The 18,931-nt window shown below is 45.0% G+C and overlaps 1 protein-coding gene, 1 non-coding gene and 1 pseudogene across 2 annotated transcripts; all 3 read left to right on the forward strand.

Moving 5' to 3' along the window:
* Window positions 1–690: 690 nt before the first annotated feature.
* LOC136541032 (small nucleolar RNA Z195/SNORD33/SNORD32 family) lies at window positions 691–771 on the forward strand (annotated as a pseudogene).
* Window positions 772–883: 112 nt separating this feature from the next.
* On the forward strand, window positions 884–965 carry LOC136541036 (small nucleolar RNA Z196/R39/R59 family). The gene has a single exon (XR_010780144.1). It is a non-coding gene; the product is annotated as a small nucleolar RNA Z196/R39/R59 family (small nucleolar RNA).
* Window positions 966–4,237: 3,272 nt separating this feature from the next.
* Window positions 4,238–15,951, forward strand: LOC136538171 (protein NRT1/ PTR FAMILY 8.3-like). The gene is made up of 5 exons (XM_066530150.1): window positions 4,238–4,367; window positions 11,961–12,066; window positions 12,487–12,704; window positions 12,934–13,490; window positions 14,949–15,951. Exons 1-5 carry the CDS (start codon window positions 4,305–4,307, stop codon window positions 15,769–15,771), a joined length of 1,767 nt encoding a protein of 588 aa, XP_066386247.1. The 5' UTR covers window positions 4,238–4,304; the 3' UTR covers window positions 15,772–15,951.
* Window positions 15,952–18,931: the final 2,980 nt, after the last annotated feature.

The following is an 18,931-nucleotide window of genomic DNA, read 5'->3' on the forward strand; positions in this document are numbered from 1 at the left end:
ACAGAAAAATTACGATTATTCTATCGGTTCCAAAATATCCCGACAAAAAAAATACAAAAACCCACAGAATAATTGTATAATTTTTCTGTGCGTGACAATACACACACGGAAAAATCAGCACTCACAGAAAAATATAATTTATTCTATCGGTTCTTTAAAAACGCACAGAAAAAATATATGCACGCACAGAAAAAAATATATGCACGCATAGGATAAATAAAAAAAACAAAGAAGTCCCAACCCTAACCCGCCGGTCGCCGCTCCCAAACACCCTCGCACGCACGCACTCGCGGACTCGTCTGCTCGGCTCTCCTCACGCACGCACGCACACGCTGCGCCGCCGCCGCAGCTATGCACTCACGCCCGCCCCGCCGCCTTCTTCTTCCTCGGCGGGCGGCCGCCCCTCCCCTCCCCTTCTTCACCTGGCCCCAGCGCCCCTCCTCCCCCGCCGGCGCCCCGCCCCTCCCCCTTCTTCTTCCCCGGCGGGCGGCCGCCCCTCCCCTCCCCCTTCTTCACCCGGCCGGATCCGGCCCTCCCTCTCCCGGATCCGGCCGGTGGCTGCGGTGGTGGTGGTGGTGGCCGGCGGCGGGGCGTGGTGGTGGCGGCGGCCCTCCGCTGCCCCTTCTGCTCTGATATTTTGATCATGTCTGTGGTTGATGTTTATTAGAGTTGTATAAGATGAATTTTAATGGGAGAAGTGATGATATCATAACATAGGAGATATCTGCATTCATTGTGATGATCACATCATGCACTACCATCAGATCTCTCTTTAACATTTCATTTTTACTGTAAACTTTTGCCAGTTTTATAGTATCTTGTAAGTCAGCAGTAGTTCTCTAAAGTCTAAATAGTTATTTGTTGGTTGTTGTATTTTTTTATGTGCAATCTATGATGCAAATTCCCATTTCCTGAATCACTGTGATTATTGCAACAAAAATCACCATCTTTCGGCTAAGATTGCACCGCAAATTTAGTTTTTATTGCATTCAGAGTATGTTATCATGCGGTAGCATTTATTTGTTCTCTGGACTTTCATGGGGAACATTGTTGATGAAAGCTGGAATTTTCATCTTAAAAATGTTTAGGCTTAGTTTTATATTCAGTGGTACAGTAAAAAAGAGATGATGGGTCATTGTGGTTTCTCATTTGCATCTTTAGTTTTATTTTGTAGGTAAAGTTGAATAAACTGATCAGGTGCTGCCATGTGTAACTTTTCTATCTTCTTCTGGTGACTTGCATATTACACTGCTTGAACCCTTCTTTTTTCGACAGTATCGTTATTCTTCTCTTTTCCCCCAGTATAACAGAGTGTCAAAGAAAATGTTAACACCGCTGCTCGCGTCCCTCCATGGTTCTTCATTGAGTTGCTTGGAGATACTAAGGTGGTGTTTGGTTCTTTAGTCGCTCCTAAAATTCATGTCACATCGAATGTTTAGATACTAATAAGGAGCATTAAATATAGATTAATTACAAAACCAATTACATAGATAGCGGCTAATTTGCGAGACAAATTTTTTAAGCCTAATTAATCCATCATTAGCACATGGTTACTGTAGCACCACGTTGTCAAATCACGGACTAATTAGGCTTAAAAGATTCATCTCGCAAATTAGTCGCAAGTTGTGCAATTAGTTTCGTAATTAGTCTATATTTAATACTCCATGCATATGTCCAAACATTCGATGTGACACGGATTTTAGAAGGAATTGCAGAAACCAAACAGGCCCTAATTGAGGTACAGTATTTTGTCACTTTAGAGATGCTGCTTGACCCAAACTATTTCTTGCCAATGGGGTTCAACAAATTTGATTGTGCGATTCCTGAGATGAACACAATTGCAAGCTAGTGATGATGTGAATGGGACTGGTTGTTCTGTACCTCCAGTAGCGCTAGCTGCTTATAAAGGCTTAGATCGCTGCATCCAGTGTTTGTTGAGAAACGGTGCTAATCCCAATGTACCTGATGAAGTGAGTTCTACCTTACTATTTCTCAGTTTCAGTATTAGTTGTCAGCTTCTGGGCTTTATGCCTATTTTAATTGTACATAATCTTCCTGGACATATGTTCCATACCACAATAGGATCTTTACAATTTTTAGGGTAGTTATTATGACTCTTTGATACTCCAACAAATTTAGGGTAATTAGCAAAGGTCCTTAAATGAGGCAATTTGTTATTTGAGATTTAATGTTGTGATTTCAAAAATATGTTTGTGCTTACTAGCCTGTTTAGGTCTTGATATCCAGATATTGATTGTTGGAACTTGAAAGAATTGTGATACCTGACACTGATGGAATTATTTCCTAACTAGAAGTTTAGGATAAAATACCCACATTAGGTTTGCAGTTTGACATCTGAAAGTTAGCTGCCAAGTTACTACCTGAAACAAAGTTGTGCTTACTACCTGATGTATGCCAAGTTGATATTATATTGCTTATTGTGCTTTATTTGCAGGTCGATAGGAGCAGCAATGAAAGAGTTAAGAGCTGCTCATTTTTAATGGTAGCAACATCGATCTGGTTGTCAGCATAGTAGTGCAGTAGTTATCAGTAGTGAAATTTATGAACTGCTGAGATGAGATGGTAATGCTTTTGAATGTATTGATGCCGAAACATTTGGACATCATCTACATGTAGTCTGGATGGTATGAATGAACGTGCTGAACATTTGGACTCCATCTTTATATGTTGTGATGAAATTACTGTATGGACTGTCCATATTTTAATATGTTGTTGCTACTGTTTCCAAATAATTATTGTATCTAATTTACTGCATGGGTAAGTGTATATTATTCTGTCGGTGGTCTGTTAACACCTGACAGAAAAATATAATTTTTCTGTGCGTTCACTTAACCCGACAGAAAAATATAATTTTTCCTATGAGTGCACCTCTGCAACTCTGACGAGACAACACTAACAGAAAAATGATTTTTTTGTCGAGTTTTTCTTTTTTCTGTGAGGAATAATGCACAGAAATTTTATGTTTAATCTGGCCGAACATAATTTTTCTGTGCGTGTAAGACCGACAGAAAAATTGTTTCTGACAGCGAACACACAGAACAATTGAATTTTTCTGTCATTCTATTTCTGTGTGTATTTTTCTGAGGGTACACCGTCAGAAAAATATTTTTCTAACGGTATTCGTATTTTTCTGTGTTTTGACACACACACAAGTATTTAAGTTTCCAGTAGTGATATCAAATACTCAAACTATACAAACAAAAAGAGATCATGCCTAGTGCCAACTACAACATTAAGAAAGATCGACATCCATATCAGCATCAGCTGGAGGGCAGCACAAGCACGTGCAGAGTCGGGACGGTCGCCTCACATGAAGAAGCGGGGGCCACCGGTGCTCGGGAGAACGGACTCAGCTAGCGAGAGCACAGAGACGCTCGGTAGGCCGGCATGTGCGGAGCCAGGTGGGCGGCAGCTAAGGACCCATTTCATCGGACTCGGGCTACGGTTTTGTGCTACAGTATCAAAGGAGTCGGAGCCGAAGGAGCCATAAATCATGACTTTTTTGACTCTATGTTCATTTTAGCAGGAGAGAGAGAAACGGCTGAACAATGCTACTTCTGACATGAGACATAAAAGAAGTCGAGGCTGTAAGAAATCAGCTAAACACGCCCTAAGTAGTTGTGGATGTTTTTTTTTTTGCGATTACACATTACAACTCAGATAGTTAGAATGCACCCATACTCATCCCTATGAACGCACACACGCAAACACTACCCCTACGAGCATCTTCGAAGACTAGGCCGGCGAATTCTTGAGATTGACAAAGTCAAGTGCCTCGCTGTCGAGAGGAACGTTCCATACCACTGAAACCACAACGCCATTAAGTATTGAAATATTCGCTCATACGAGGAGTCAAACCCAGAACTTAGGTGTTGGCTACCAGCCCTTTCGCAGCTATGGACGTTTGACGCTTCTTGTTAACAGCAGATTGAAATTTAAGCCCAAAGTTCCAGGTGGATGCAGGAAACAAAAGATGAAAAAAGGTCTCCTTTAGTAAAAAAATGGAAAAAAGAAAAGAAAATAGAAGTAAAGAGAAAATATGGAATATGGCATGAAAAACAAGGTGACAGTGACTAACTAGACTAGTACAGTAGTACTATATGACAAATCTATGAAACTAATGTTGAAAGTAACAAGTCTGCGAACCCACTGAATATACTGCGAGTATGTCAAATAGTCATTCTCTCCGCCAAAATTGGGATATATAAAAGAAAAAACTGCTCCGATCAGGCGTGCAGTGTTTGGCTTCTTTGCCCCTGCCGCGTCTTCACCGGGATCGGTCCATGGCCGGCGCCGAGCGCGTGGAGGCTCCCGCCCTGGAGGAGCAAGGGCTCCTCGCTCTGGAGGTTAGTTGACGAGCACTTCCACCCTCCCTCCGGGCTCCGGCTGGCCTTTCCTCCTTACTGAGAGAGGCTTTGTGTACTCGTGTTTAGGTTTGTTGAATGTTTTGGTCAGACTGGTAGCTTATTTTAGGAAAGAAGCATGCCTTATTAGCGCACCGGATCTGGAAGAATTTAAGGTCAACTACCTGATTGATCTAGTAGTTACACGATTCCTAATGATAGCTTGGCACCAGCACTACGTCCAGATTTCAGTATTTGTTGTTACTTTGGCTGGATGACTTGGGCGTAAGCGTATTTCTTGTGCTTTACTATACCTATGGCCGTGCAGTCATGAGGTGATTTTTTTTATCGGGTACAACTTGGACGTACACAAACAACATACTCCATACTCATACCACGCATACACACATGTACGTGTCTGTACACACGTAAAAGATGAGATTGGAAGGCGATTGGGAGGCTCTCTAACCTCTAGTGCGCGAGAAACACACAGTATCACTGAACGCGCACGCATGCGTGTATCCTGCTTTTTATAGAAAAAATGTAAAAAAAAGGTGTGACACGAGGGTTCACCAGGGTTCGCTCCCACTGGACTACCCTACCACTGGAGCATAGGTTCTTTCATGATTGTAGGCGTAACATATTTTTAATTTTAAGGGCCCTACTCCTTTTCCTCTTCTCTGGGTTGCAATTGGCAATTGCAGTGTTAATTAGAAGCTTTTAATCTTTTTCTTCACTTTATTTCGGATAGCTTGCTTGGTACACATAGATGAGCTTAAACAATTTATCTCGTTGATTCTTTCAACTCATGGCCGCGTTCAAAAGCACCTTGTGCTCCAGGCATTTCGCTGATGGGCACATTGCTAGTGCCAGCATATAGCTGTAATTGCTTCCTTTACACATGAGTGTTGAAACTAAAACCTGAACTTACAACTAAATGCACTGGAGAACCATTAACGAAGAAGTCGTTCACCACATGTCCATACTAATCCATGTGTGCGTCTAGCTGTGACATGGCATGTGACTGGGCAACTCTCAGCTGAACTGTTTCATCGAGCATGCCATGGACGCGAGAGAAAGCAGCACCGACAGCGTGCGCCCTTGCCCCCGCGCCATCGCCCACGCTCAACCTTGCTCCGGCGCACGCCGGCCACCACCCCCACGAGCTGTGCAACACTTGCTGCACGCCACCGCCGACAAGCACCCACATCTACCCCGTACCTCCATCCGCCTGCTCGGCTGCTCTGGTTCAGCATCAGCATCATCGCATGCCGCTTCCGCACACCCTTGCCTTCATGCGGCCGCCGCGGACGACGCGGGAGGCCACCACGCGGTCGCAGGGAGCTGGAACCCGCTGTGCCCAGTCACTCGTGCCACGCCCATGTGCTTCGGCTTCGGCGTCACCGTGTAGGGCTCCCACGAGCGCGGCGGCAGCGACGACGATGGCGAGGAGCGCTTCCAGTAGCGTGCGGGGGTCGTCGTCAGGTCGGGCGCGATGCCGACGTCTGAGTCGGACACGCGACGCACCTTGACGGACCTGTCGAGGCTGTCGATGTACACGACCCACCGGCGAGGGGCGCCGTCGGCATCGTCCTGCTCGTCCATGGCGACGCACTTGACAGGTGGTCACCTGTGGTCCGTCACCGTCAGCACGCACGAGTGATCGGCATCCGTCGAAGGAGCCCCGGCGCCACTGCCAGTGCGTGACGACGCCGTCGGAGGAGCTGACGTACACCATGCGGGACTCCACGGACACCGTGACGGCAGTGATGCCGCTGTCGCCCTCTCCCAGCACGCGCTCCATGGTGTGTCACCTGTCACGTGTCCCGACCCTTCTTCCCCAGAGCTGTTCTACTTGCGCAGTTAAAGGAACACTGGGCCGAGCTGTTCACTTGCGTCGTCGAAGGAAGCCAAAGGTGAACAACCAGTCCATGCTGGAGAAGACCAAGAAGGAGCTCGAGTGGTCGACGATGTGAAGCCGAGTATCAAGAGAGCCAAGGATGAGGCCAAGTGCCTGCGCGTCGCTATCGCTCTCGTGAGCGGCAGCCGGCAATCCGGCATGCTGTCACACCCCTTGGCCGCCGGCGAGGTCGCCGTCGACGTGAGGAGATCGAGAGCGATACACAGAGATGGGACCGCATGCTGTCACGCCCCTTGGCCGCCGGCGAGGTCGCCGTCGACGTGAGGAGATCGAGAGCGATACACAGAGATGGGGAACGGAGGAGGAACCTGTCCTCGATCCGATTCTATTTTTCAGATAAGCAATAGTCGTGCCCAAACAACAGGATACATCATAAAGTAATACTACGCTTTGCCCTAGCGAACACGTAAAGCTTCAGGGCGCCATCTTCACTTCTCTGTGTTTGGGGTCCTGACAAATATGGTGTCTCGATCACTGACTATGGAATGGGGTAGGCCATGTAATTTCACAATGTGATCCATGAATAACTGTGCTATTGATGCAGCAGTATAGGGATGCTTGACTGGCACAAAGTGTGCATACTTGCTTAATCTGTCCACAACTACCATGATCACAATGTAGCCCTGGGACTTTGGCAACCCTTCCACAAAATCCATGGAGATGTCCATCCACACTCCTGCTGGAATTCGGAGTGGTTGTAGCAGGCCAGCAGGTAAGCTGTTAGAGTGTTTGGCTTGTTGGCAGATACTGTACTGCTTGATAAAGTCCTCCACAGCTTGTTTGATTCCTTTCCAGGCAAAATGGTTCTTGAGACGCTGATAGGTAGCTCTTGTGCCTGAATGACCCCCAAGGGCACTGTCATGGAAGGCAGATATGATTTTCGTCTGTACGGCCGAGTTGTTACCTATCCAAATCTTGGACTTGTATCTGATGAGACCATTGTCTAAAGAGTAGCCGGCTGAATTTGGACTTTGAACAGCTAACTGCTTCAACAGATCTTGAGCTTAGAGTCAGTGGTATATGTGTTGAGCACTTCCTGGATCCAGTCATATTTCACCATGGATACAGCTTGGAGACTGTTGAGATGTTGCAATCTGGATAGTGCATCAGCCACTAAATTCTCTTTACCTTTTCTGTACAGTCTTAAATTGGAGTCCCATCAACCGTGTCATTGCTTTTCTTTGCATCTTTGAGTGTAAATTCTGCTCACTGAGGTAAGATAGGAATTTGTGGTCAGTGAGGATTACAAATTCTTGTCTTTGGAGATAATATTTCCATTTCTCCACTGCCATGATCAGGGCAAGAAATTCTTTCTCATAGATAGATAGTGACTTGTGTTTCTCCCCTAGTGCTTTACTTAAGAAAGCAATTGGCTGCCCAGATTGCATCAGAACTGCACCAATTCCATCTCCACAAGCATCAGTTTCTACTGTGAACTGTGCATTGAAATTTGGTAAGGCCAATACTGGTGTTGTGGTCATGGCTTGTTTGAGGTTATCAAAAGCCTGCTGAGCATGTGAGGACCACTGAAAGTGCTTGGATCTTAACAAGTTGGTTAGGGGTTTAGCAAGGATGCCATAGCCTTTAACAAATTTCCTGTAGTACCCAGTTAAGCCTAGAAATGCTCTTAACTCAGTGAATGTTGTTGGTTTGGGCCAATGTAACATTGCTGAAATCTTACTTGGATTAGTAGCCACCCCTTGTGAAGAGATAATGTGTCCCAAATATTCCAATTGAGGCTGAGCAAAAGAGCATTTGGACTGCTTGAGGTAAAGTTTGTCTTTCAGTGTCTGAAGAACCATTTGCAGATGAGTGCTGTGTTCTTTTAGGAAATTGATGTAGATCAAGATATCATCTAGAAAGACCAAAACAAACTTTCTCAAGAATGGTTGCAAGATTTGATTCATCACACATTGAAATGTGGCAGGGGCATTAGTAAGCCCAAATGGCATCACTTTGAATTGATAGTGGCCATCATGGGTTTTGAAAGCAGTCTTATATTCATCTTCAGGTAGCCTCCTGATCTGATGATAACCTGACTTCATGTCTAATTTGGTGAAAAATCTTGATCCAGAGAGTTCGTCTAGGATTTTTTCTATGATGGGAAGAGAAAACCTATTCTTGATTGTGAGATCATTCAACTTTCTGTAATCTACACAGAAACGCCATGTGCCATCCTTTTTCTTAACTAGGAGTACAGGAGAAGCAAAAGGACTATGACTGTGTGTAATAAAACCATTTTGCAGCAGTTGCTTCACTTGCTCTTCTATCTCGGTTTTGAGCTGTGGAGAATAATGATATGGTCTAGCATTCGCAGGTACTGCTCCAGGGACTAATGGAGTAGCATGGTCATAACTTCTTTCTGGTGGCAGTGTCTGTGGATCTTGAAAGACCTATTGATGCTGATCCAATACTTTCTGAATACAGTCTGGGACTTGGGAAGAAATAATTTCTAGATCAGGTAGAGCAGTTTCTTGTGCAGTGACTATTGCAAAAGCCCAAGCATCATTTCCCTTGGTAGAGTTGTACAGTTTGGTTGCTGAGATTGGGGTTGCTTTGAGTGGAGGTGGTAATAAGCCTTGTAATGTGATCTGCTGCCCTTTGTGGATAAATGCCAGAGATTTCGTGTTCCAATTACAAGTCATAGGACTATTGCTCCGGAGCCAGTCATAGCCAAGAATGGCATCATATGGTGCCATGTCCAGTACAATCATGTCACTAGTTAAGGTGTGGCCTTGAATATACCACTGAAGTTGTGGCACCTGAGCTGTAGTTTGTAACCAGTGACCATCAGCTAATTTGACTTTATTGGGTGGCATAGGGACTGTTGGGATATTTGCCAGTTTGACAAAATTGGTACTAACAAAACTATGAGAACTCCCTGAGTCCACGAGAATGAGCATCACCTTGTCTTTAACCAGAGTTTTCAGCTTGATAGCATTTCTGAATCTGCACTGGAAAAGGCATGTAATGATAAGTGACCGAAGTCCTCAGTTAGAGCATCTTCCACAGCCAATTGATTCAAGTGGTCTTCTGTGATTTCCTCTTTATCGTTGTCCAGGTCATTGATAACCAATGCATGGACTTGAGCCTTCTGGGGCTTAGGGCAGTGTTCCTGATGACCGGGCTCATATTTCTCACCACAAGCAAAACATAGGTCGTTGGTCCTTCTATAATCCCTGAGCTGTCTGATTCTCTGCAGATTGTAGTTAGGCTGTTGTTGGGGAGTGTCCCCTTTGTTGACAGCATGCTTCTGAGGTGGGACAGTTCTGTTGTATTTGATCTTGTTTCTCTCTAGTGTTCTCTGCTTAATTCTAGCAATCATTGATGCCCTTTCCACTGTAACAGGGACATGAGGTTCCGCAGTAGCTCTGATCTCTTCTTTCAACCCTTGGACATATGTGGTTGCAAAGAAGAGTTCATCATAGTGGCAATTGTGCATAGAAATGTCAAACTACAAGGACTGAAAAGTTGTTGTGTAGTCCTCCACAGACCCAGTTTGTTTGAGGGAGAGCAACTCATTAATTGCATGCCTGTAATCATCAGCCCCAAACTTCTCTTGTATGACTTGACAGAAAGCCTTCCAGTCAGGTGTAGCATGATTCTGCTTATATGCCTGCCACCATTTGGAGGCATTGCCTTCCAAATGCATTGTTGCAGCTGTTACCTTCAACCTCTCAGGAATAGAGTAGATGGTGAAATAGTTGATGCAGTTATCAAACCATATCTTTGGATTGGAGCCATCAAATTTGGGAAAATGTATCTTGGGCAAACTGTGATGAGGTAGAGAGTCCTCATGCTGTTTGGGTTGCTTGGAAGAGCCTGGCTTGAAGTCATTTTTCTTTGTTGCAAAGACATTCTGGAAGTCATGTTCTTCTTCCTCGAAAATAACAGAAACATCATCAGAGTGGTCAGACACAACTTCTTTCTCCATGTGACGCAAAGTCAGACTAGCAACGGCCTGCCCATTAGCCTGAACCTGCTTAGCTATCAGCTTCTGATCATCCTTCGTGGCATTGAGATCTCGTTTGATATCCTGCTGGATCAATCCAATGTCATTCATTTTCTGGAAAATGAGATCGAAGTGTTCCATCACCTGTTCCCAACGGCCCTTGTCATGAGTTCTTCGACATGGCGTCGAGTACGAACTGGGTTTGCTTCGATGATTTGGGTGGAGCCGTGGTGACTATATTGGTAACAGGAACTTGAAGCTGGTGGAGCAATCGGTTTGGTAAACACCTCCCCGTGAGCTTGCTACACCACGTCGCCGACTACACCTGGAAGTGAGGCACCACCAAGGGATTTTACACAGAGAAGTGCTCTGCAACCCGAGTGTGTGGACACTTCCCCGCCTTCGCCACCGCACAACAACCGGCACGCGAACTTACGGAATTTTACACGGGTACTTGTCCCGTAACCCTGGGCTCGACCGATTGCTTGCTAATGAGGATAAGGGAGCAAAATTGGGTGTTGCTCACCACAGTTCGCGCCTCCTGAACCAAGTAAGTGTTGAAGTAGTACCCCAGTCGAGTGTTGAGCCAAAGATGTAGTGGATCTGGTGAATTTGTGGGTGGTGGTGGGGTTGCTGGTGGATTGGTGGGTGGATGGTGGTGGTGGTGGAAGTAGGCGACCCCGCAGCCGCTGCCGACCCAGCTCAACCAAAGGGTGGTCTTCTGAGACCTCGTATCGAACACCTAGGATGCTCGACGAAGATCGATCTGCCTACCCGGAATTACGAGCTGTAGATCAAGGCAAGACGGGAACGGGAAGCACTACCTGAAGGTGATGAAGGATGGAGGGTTGTCATCGCCGCGCCGGAACGTGAGATCCACCACCGCCATGTTGTCCAGCAACCGAGGAGCCGATAACTAGCGTCGGAGCGAGATCGGTGAGATCCGCCACCCACGCCAAGGAAAGTTGGTCTCCGATACCACCTGTCACGCCCCTTGGGAGCCGACGAGGTCGCTGTCGACGTGAGGAGATAGAGAGCAATACACAGAGATGGGGAACGGAGGAGGAACCTGTCCTCGATCCGATTCTATTTTTCAGATAAGCAATAGTCGTGCCCAAACGGCTTACAGCAGGGTTTAATACTTAGTCTGGCCTATGGCCCACATGTAAGGGAACATGATACATCATAAAGTAATACTACGCTTTGCCCTAGCGAACACGTAAAGCTTTAGGGCGCCATCTTCACTTCTCTGTGTCTGGGTCCTGACACATGCATGGGGCATGGACGCACGCCGGCACCCGGGTGACGGCGTGGGGGAAGGGGCGCGCGCAGCGGCTGCGGCGCTGGTGACCATGCTACTTCTCTCACATCCATGACTTGATGAAATGCCTCATTTGGGAGTTGTACAGTCAGCATGCCATGTCACTGCTAGATGCAAACATGGACTAGTTTTGACCTATGGTAAACGGCTTAAAATGTTTATTTACCCAGAAATCAACTTTAAGAGTTGATGGACCTAACCTAAACTCCTACATAAGTTAATGGATCTTCGGTGCATTTGACTCCTGAATCAATGTAGAAAGCCATATTGGCTACTGTCTTAATTTAGTCCAAGCCTGTGCAATAATGTATGATGATTTGCATACATAGTCAAAGTGCTCTTGTCTGTTAGTACCTGTGCTATGTGTTCAACAGAGCAATAACATAATCTTATTGGTTCCAGGAATCCAACCAACTAGTATACACTGGAGATGGATCAGTTGACTTTTCTGGAAATCCTGTTGTCAAGGAAAGAACTGGTAAATGGAAGGCATGTCCATTCATATTAGGTAAGTGTCCAGAGTAAATTCACTACGTGTGCTCTTCCAATTTAGGGGGTGTTTGGTTGTCCCTCCTAAATTTTAGTCGCTGTCCCATCGAATGTTTGGACACATGCATGGAGTATTAAATATACACTAATTACGAAACTAATTGCATAGTTTGTGACTAATTTGCGAAACGAATCTTTTAAGCCTAATTAGTCCATGGTTTGACAATGTTTTGCTACAGTAAACACGTGCTAATGATGGATTAATTAGGCTTAAAAATTCATCTCGTGGAGTACTGACATACTATGTAATTTGTTTTTTTATTAGTATCCGAACACCCCATGTAACATCCTCCCGACACACCTCCTAAATTTTAGTAGCCGGATCCAAACACCCCCTTAATCCCCCATAACCTGCAACTAACTATTAAGGTTAATCTAGGTAATGAATGCTGTGAACGACTGGCCTATTATGGCATCTCCACGAACCTTGTTACTTACTTGACAAAAAAGCTACATGCTGGCAATGCCTATGCTGCTAGCAATGTGACTACATGGCAGGGAACTTGCTACTTGACTGCGCTTATTGGAGCAATCCTGGCTGATGCATACTGGGGGAGGTATTGGACAATTGCAACATTCTCCACAGTATACTTCATCGTAAGTCATCTTTGCTCTGAAGTGCCATGGTAACACTGTTGTAAAGGGACATGCGAGTAATTCGTTCCTTTTTTGACTAATGAATAGGCCCTCAAATTCTTTGTAGTAGAATACGGGCTTTTGCTTAATTCATGTTTAGCCCATATACATAGTGCTACAATCAACTAATCCTGGAATAGCCCTGTTAGTTTGTTATTATTTAACTTGACATCATCTTTTAATTTTATAGGGGATGTCAATACTGACTCTTTCAGCATCGGTTCCTATGCTCATGCCTCCATCCTGTGAAGGATCCGTTTGCCCACCAGCAAGCCCTTTTCAGTATACTGTCTTTTTTCTTGGCCTTTATCTGATTGCCCTGGGTACTGGTGGAATTAAGCCGTGCGTCTCATCCTTTGGAGCGGATCAATTTGATGATACAGATCCAGCTGAGCGGATTCAGAAGGGTTCTTTCTTTAATTGGTTCTATTTTTCAATAAACATTGGTGCTCTCATATCAAGCAGCTTTCTGGTTTGGGTGCAAGACAATGTAGGATGGGGACTGGGCTTTGGCATTCCGACTGTATTCATGGGGCTGGCAATCATAAGCTTCTTCTCTGGCACATCACTTTACAGGTTCCAAAAACCTGGAGGTAGTCCTATTACACGAGTATGCCAGGTGATTGTTGCCTCTTTGCGCAAGTGGAATGTGCCTGTCCCAGAGGACAGCTCTCTCTTGTATGAGCTACCTGATGGGGTATCAACAATTGAGGGGAGTCGGCAATTAGAGCACACAGATGAACTCAGGTATGCCATCTTAATCAGATGAAAATAGAAGCAGCTGCAAACTAAGATAGATTGTGAAGCTGTATGTGGTAAAGATGAGAATATGATTAATTGCCACACTTCTGAAATGGCAAAATAATTATTCCTTAGTAAAGAATAGTAGTTGTTGTCATTGTGGCGCTTGTAATACAGAACAAAGTTCTTTGCATAGGAAGCGCTCGGTATCTGCCCATGAACAAGAATTCGTTCAGAAATAAAGAAAGCATTAAGCCTGACAGATATAGCGTCTCTTACTTTGTGCTTGAATCAGATACTCAATTAGACATACTTCAATGTTCGGATTCTTTCATTAAATCAGCATATTTACCTTTGCGATTGATCATGTTCTTGAAAACACATCTGCTGTGTATTATAACATAAACAAATCAGAAAATTACTCTTGGAGAAAAATCAACCTCATGCAGAAATAGACCTCATATACTGACAAGAATGGCAAAATGATTTTGATGTCGTCTCTGCTTACTGATAATTGGACATCTTCTGATCCACCTAGGCTTATGAGCCTGGTATGCCATTCAGTATATACTTGCAACACATGTTTAGTGCGTCAGACTATCAGAGAGTGGTCATTCGGTGTATGCTTGCAGCACATACGGTTAGTGCATTGGGTGTATAGTTTTGGAGGAATTACTTACCATTAGAGGATACGAAATATATTGAAATAATATATTTATAGTATAACCTAGCAGAGCGCCATAGTCAAGAACAAAATTTTAATTAGTTACTTCTGAAAATAGTTTTTTTTTACTAGTTGCCGCATCAGTTCTGATTTTTTCAGGTCAGGATTTAGGTATATATACTAAATTGCAACTTGTAAGAACATCTCAAGAGGATCCTATTTTCCTTCCTAATCTTTGGTTTTTAACAAGATGAGAAAAAACACATCTCCAACAACTCCTAATCCATGCTCCTAAAATTTAGGCACTTGAAAAATCCTCCCCCGTTACGCGTAACTTTACGCGTAGTAGTGGGCGCGCGGATACGGTGCGTATCCGTCGCCGGTCAGTCAATCTAAAGGTGGAAGGGTGTGCAAAATTATAAGAAGTAGGAAAGGGTTCCTGATGCAAATGTACGAGAGAAAATATATAAAAATGGTTACAATAATTTAGAAACAGTATATGATTCTTAATGTAAAATTGTCTTTTATGTTTTAGGAGTGGATCATTGGAAACTCTCGGAGATGACCTTCTTTTTTCTACCAATATCTTTTTAGGAGTTGCAAAACTACATGTTTTTAGGAGGAAAAAAATAGGATACTCTTGGTGATGCTCTAAGCATACATACTAGCCATTTTTTTTCTCTGTTATTTTGCCTAATACAAGAACATTTGTGACTAGTTTTGTGATAGATGTTCGCCTTCTTTTCCCATATTGTGCGGAAGCTAAGTGCGTAACATAGTTGAACTGATTTTTGATTCAGATGTTTAGACAAGGCTGCTACGGTTACCAAAGCTGATGTGAAAATGGCTGACTTCAACATTCCCTGGCGGATATGCACTGTCACCCAGGTGGAAGAACTGAAGATACTGGTAAGGATGTTCCCTATATGGGCAACAACAATCGTGTTTTCTGTTGCATATGCTCAGACGTCAACAATGTTTGTGGAACAAGGGATGGTGCTTGACCCATCCTTGGGTTCATTCAAGTTTCCTCCAGCGTCATTATCTACTTTTGACACCCTAAGCGTCATTGTATGTGTCCCGATGTACGATTACATCATGGTTCCAATAGCTAGGAGATTCACTGGCAACGGAAGGGGCTTTACAGAGTTGCAGAGGATGGGCATTGGCCTGGTAATTTCCATCATAGCTATGTCAGTCGCTGCAGTCCTTGAAATCAAGCGGCTAGCAGTTGCCAGGGAAGCACACCTGGTGGATCAGAACATCCCAGTCCCAGTGAGCATATGCTGGCAAATCCCTCAGTATTTCCTGATCGGTCTAGCAGAGGTGTTCACATTCATCGGAGCGATCGAGTTCTTTTATAATCAGTCACCGGACGCCATGAGGAGCGTCTGCAGCGCACTTAATCTTCTCACTATTGCCTCCGGGAACTATCTCAGCACGTTCATTTTGACAATGGTTGCATACTTGACTACAAGGGGAGGTAACCCTGGATGGATTCCTGACAACTTGAACGAAGGACATCTTGATTACTTCTTCCGGCTCATTGCTGGCCTCAGTTTTCTGAACCTGATTGTTTATGTCATCTGTGCTAGCAAATACAAGAGCAAGAAGGCAGCTTGAGTTGTTAAGGTCAGTAGCTGGATGGCGTGCCATGTTATTGTGGACGCCTCAGTTAAAAATCTGTATATATGTTTCCCACTGCATTAACTCTAGCTGAAACAACGATCTGTAATTGTTGCATAGCTTCTATTTCTTATTGTACTGGGATACTAAGTTGATTATACATTCGTACTTCTATTTTTTTTATGTACTTTGCCTATTGGAAGTTGCTGAATGTACACAATCTCACATGCTTCTACTCTGCTATCAAGGATGGGCAGTGCTAGCGCCCAGACGTCCGGACGGACGCCGGCGTCTGGAGCTCCGGACGTCCGCGGACGTCCGCGGCTGCTCTCTATTTCCCGCTCCTGTTTCGTGCTGTGCGCCCTGCCTGCTCGGATTCCGCGCCGCCGGCCGGACAACTTGCCCCGCCCACGCCGCCCGCCCACACGCGGGGCCGTCCGCGCCCCTCTGTTTCCCCACGTGAGCTCGAGCTACCATGGCGAGATGGAGGGAAGGGAAAGGAAGGGAGGGGAGCGAAAGGAGAGGAGAGGGTGAGGCGCGCTGCGCGAGGTAGGAGCCGAAGCCCTGCGGCAGGCCGCTGTCCGCCGGCCACCGGCGCCATTGCACATGTGCAACACCCGATCTACTTTTAAAACATTTAGATGAAACATTTGCAACATACGTCTGAAAACAGATGAAACACTTGAAAAAAAAACCTGAAAATACTTGAAAAGCCATTGCAAAACATATATAACATCTAGATAAAAACACTATCAACATATGTGTGAAACGTATGCAACATCCAAATAAATACACTTGCAACATACATATGAAAAAACAGATGAAACATTTGGAACAGACGCTTGTAACACATGTGTATAGTTACTGCAACATATGCAACATCCTAATATACTTTTGCAACATCTACATAAAACATTTGCAACATAGCACTAAAACACTTGAAACATACATTTGCAACAGAGGGGAGGGAAGGCCAGGGCCGATCAATTCCAGCCATCACGGTGGGAGCCGGCGGCGCGCGATAACCACCAGCACCAGCCGTGCTCATGGGTGGCCTTGGCTCGGCCGGGGACGACCTAAGGCCCCTTGGCGCGTGCGCCGGCGGCCATCGCCAGGCAGCGCGCGGCACCCCCTTGCAACGGCGAGGCATCCCGGCGACGCCCCCTACAGCGGCAAGGCATCTCGTCGGCGCTGGGGTTGGGGAGGAGGCCAAGCAAACGCCGCCGGAACTGAGGGAGGAGGAGGCATGGTCGGCTTGGATGGAGGAAGGAGGCAATGGCGCTATGTGATTTCACGGAGACAGAGGAGAGAGAGAGATGAGATGGAACGGAAGAGTGAGAGGATAAGTCTGAGTGGCCACTTGAGGGAGAGATATCGAATATTATTTTTATGTGCGGTGGATACAATAAGTGGATAGCGTGAGACCACGTGGCGTTCAGAGGGACTCCTGGCGTCCGGACATGTTAATTGTATCATTATCGATCAAGGATTTCGATTGCTGTTTTTCTTTCTAGATTTATGTGGTCATGTTTTAACGCTTGTATATGCATTAATGTGCTAGTTGAACTCAAGGAGGCCTTGGGACAGGAGTTACCTTCTGTACATACAAGGCACCCCGATCTGACAATCTCTAATGGCACATCATTGTGTTTTTGGTTTGGTTCAGTTGGCTCTCTATATCGGACACGCATGTAATGAAAAAAATGATTTTGATGTTTTAAAGTTTTGTCTTCTCACTTATGATCCTAGTGGAAATATGGGTGTGCTCGACAGTGTAGTGAGTTTAACTTGGTCTCTTATATACTTAGTGTCAAACGGCTGACAAATACACTTGAGATTAGAAATTGGGCAATTCTGCCACATGGGACCGGGCTAGTGTGACTAGGGAGGGGCAAGACGAGGGGAGCCGGGGAGGGTCGGAGAGGCGTCAGGGTAGAATGCAACCCTGCTATCCATCATATGTTAGCTTTAAATTGAAACTTGAGAATTGTTATATTTGGAGATCTAATTAAAGAAGTAATTACTTGGTTTTTTCCCCACCAAATCTCTATTCTTTTTTTAAACTAAATCTCTATTCTAGTAATAAGAGTATAAGGATGCTTTTGGAGGTGCTGTTATTTCTCTCGTCCCAAGTTGCTTTCTGGGTCCGGTTTGGTGATCCGATGCAGGCCCATTTGTACTCCAACCTCCCTAACGGCCGAAGCGCAACAAAATAGGCTATGGCCCATTGGGCTGCGTTGTCGAGAGCGCTGAGGTGGCCGGCGGCTGCCGGCTGGTACAGTAGTTTGTTGATTTGTTTGATTGACAGCAATGATGGCTTCTAGCTAGATGTCTCACCGTCGCGGGGGACCCACTTGAGGAATGTGGAGTAGGGATGGAAACGGATCGGATAAGGACGGATATCATCGATATTATATTTATTTTTTATATTTCTGTTCGGATTCGAATTTGAATATGGATAGTGTCAACTATGTCGGATAGGATACGATTGGATATCGACATCATAAATATGCGATTTGAGTATTCGGATACGGATACGGTATCGGATGTTGGATATCCAGACTCGGATACGGACATATCTCAACCCCTCTAAACGGATTCGGTTTCAAATACGCTCGGAAAATATTCGTACCGTTTTCATCCCTAATGTGAAGGGTAGGCCCTCTGAGAAAGTCTGAAGTCTGAGCTCTCAAGGCAGGAATCTGCCTGTGAAGGGTAGGCCCTCTGAGAAAGTCTGAAGTCTGAGCTCTCGAATCTGCCGTGCCGTGCATGGGTGAGCAACGGCTCCGCAATTTTATGCTCTTTTGCGTCTCTTTGTGCGCTTTCTAAGCAATAAAAGAATTCTTATCCCTCAGTCAGTCAGTCTCAAGTGGATACGTGGATTCGCCACTGCTGGGATTTTTTTTAGGTTTATTAGGGGCCCGTTGATGGCATGACAACAAGGAACGCACTGGCCAAATACAAAGAGAAATTTTCTGATTTAGCACTTGCTTCGTAAATATAAGACACCAAACATTATTTTCGTAAAAATAACTCTTGAAACGTTGGCTTCTTGATTTCTATGACATTTAGTGTATTAAGACTCTTTTCTCATCTAAATACATGTATTTGTTCCCCAAAGTGGCCCTTTTACCCTTCTGGTATTACGTATCATTGA

This window comes from Miscanthus floridulus, chromosome 2 (genome assembly GCF_019320115.1).
Source record: "Miscanthus floridulus cultivar M001 chromosome 2, ASM1932011v1, whole genome shotgun sequence".
Lineage (NCBI taxonomy): Eukaryota > Viridiplantae > Streptophyta > Magnoliopsida > Poales > Poaceae > Miscanthus > Miscanthus floridulus.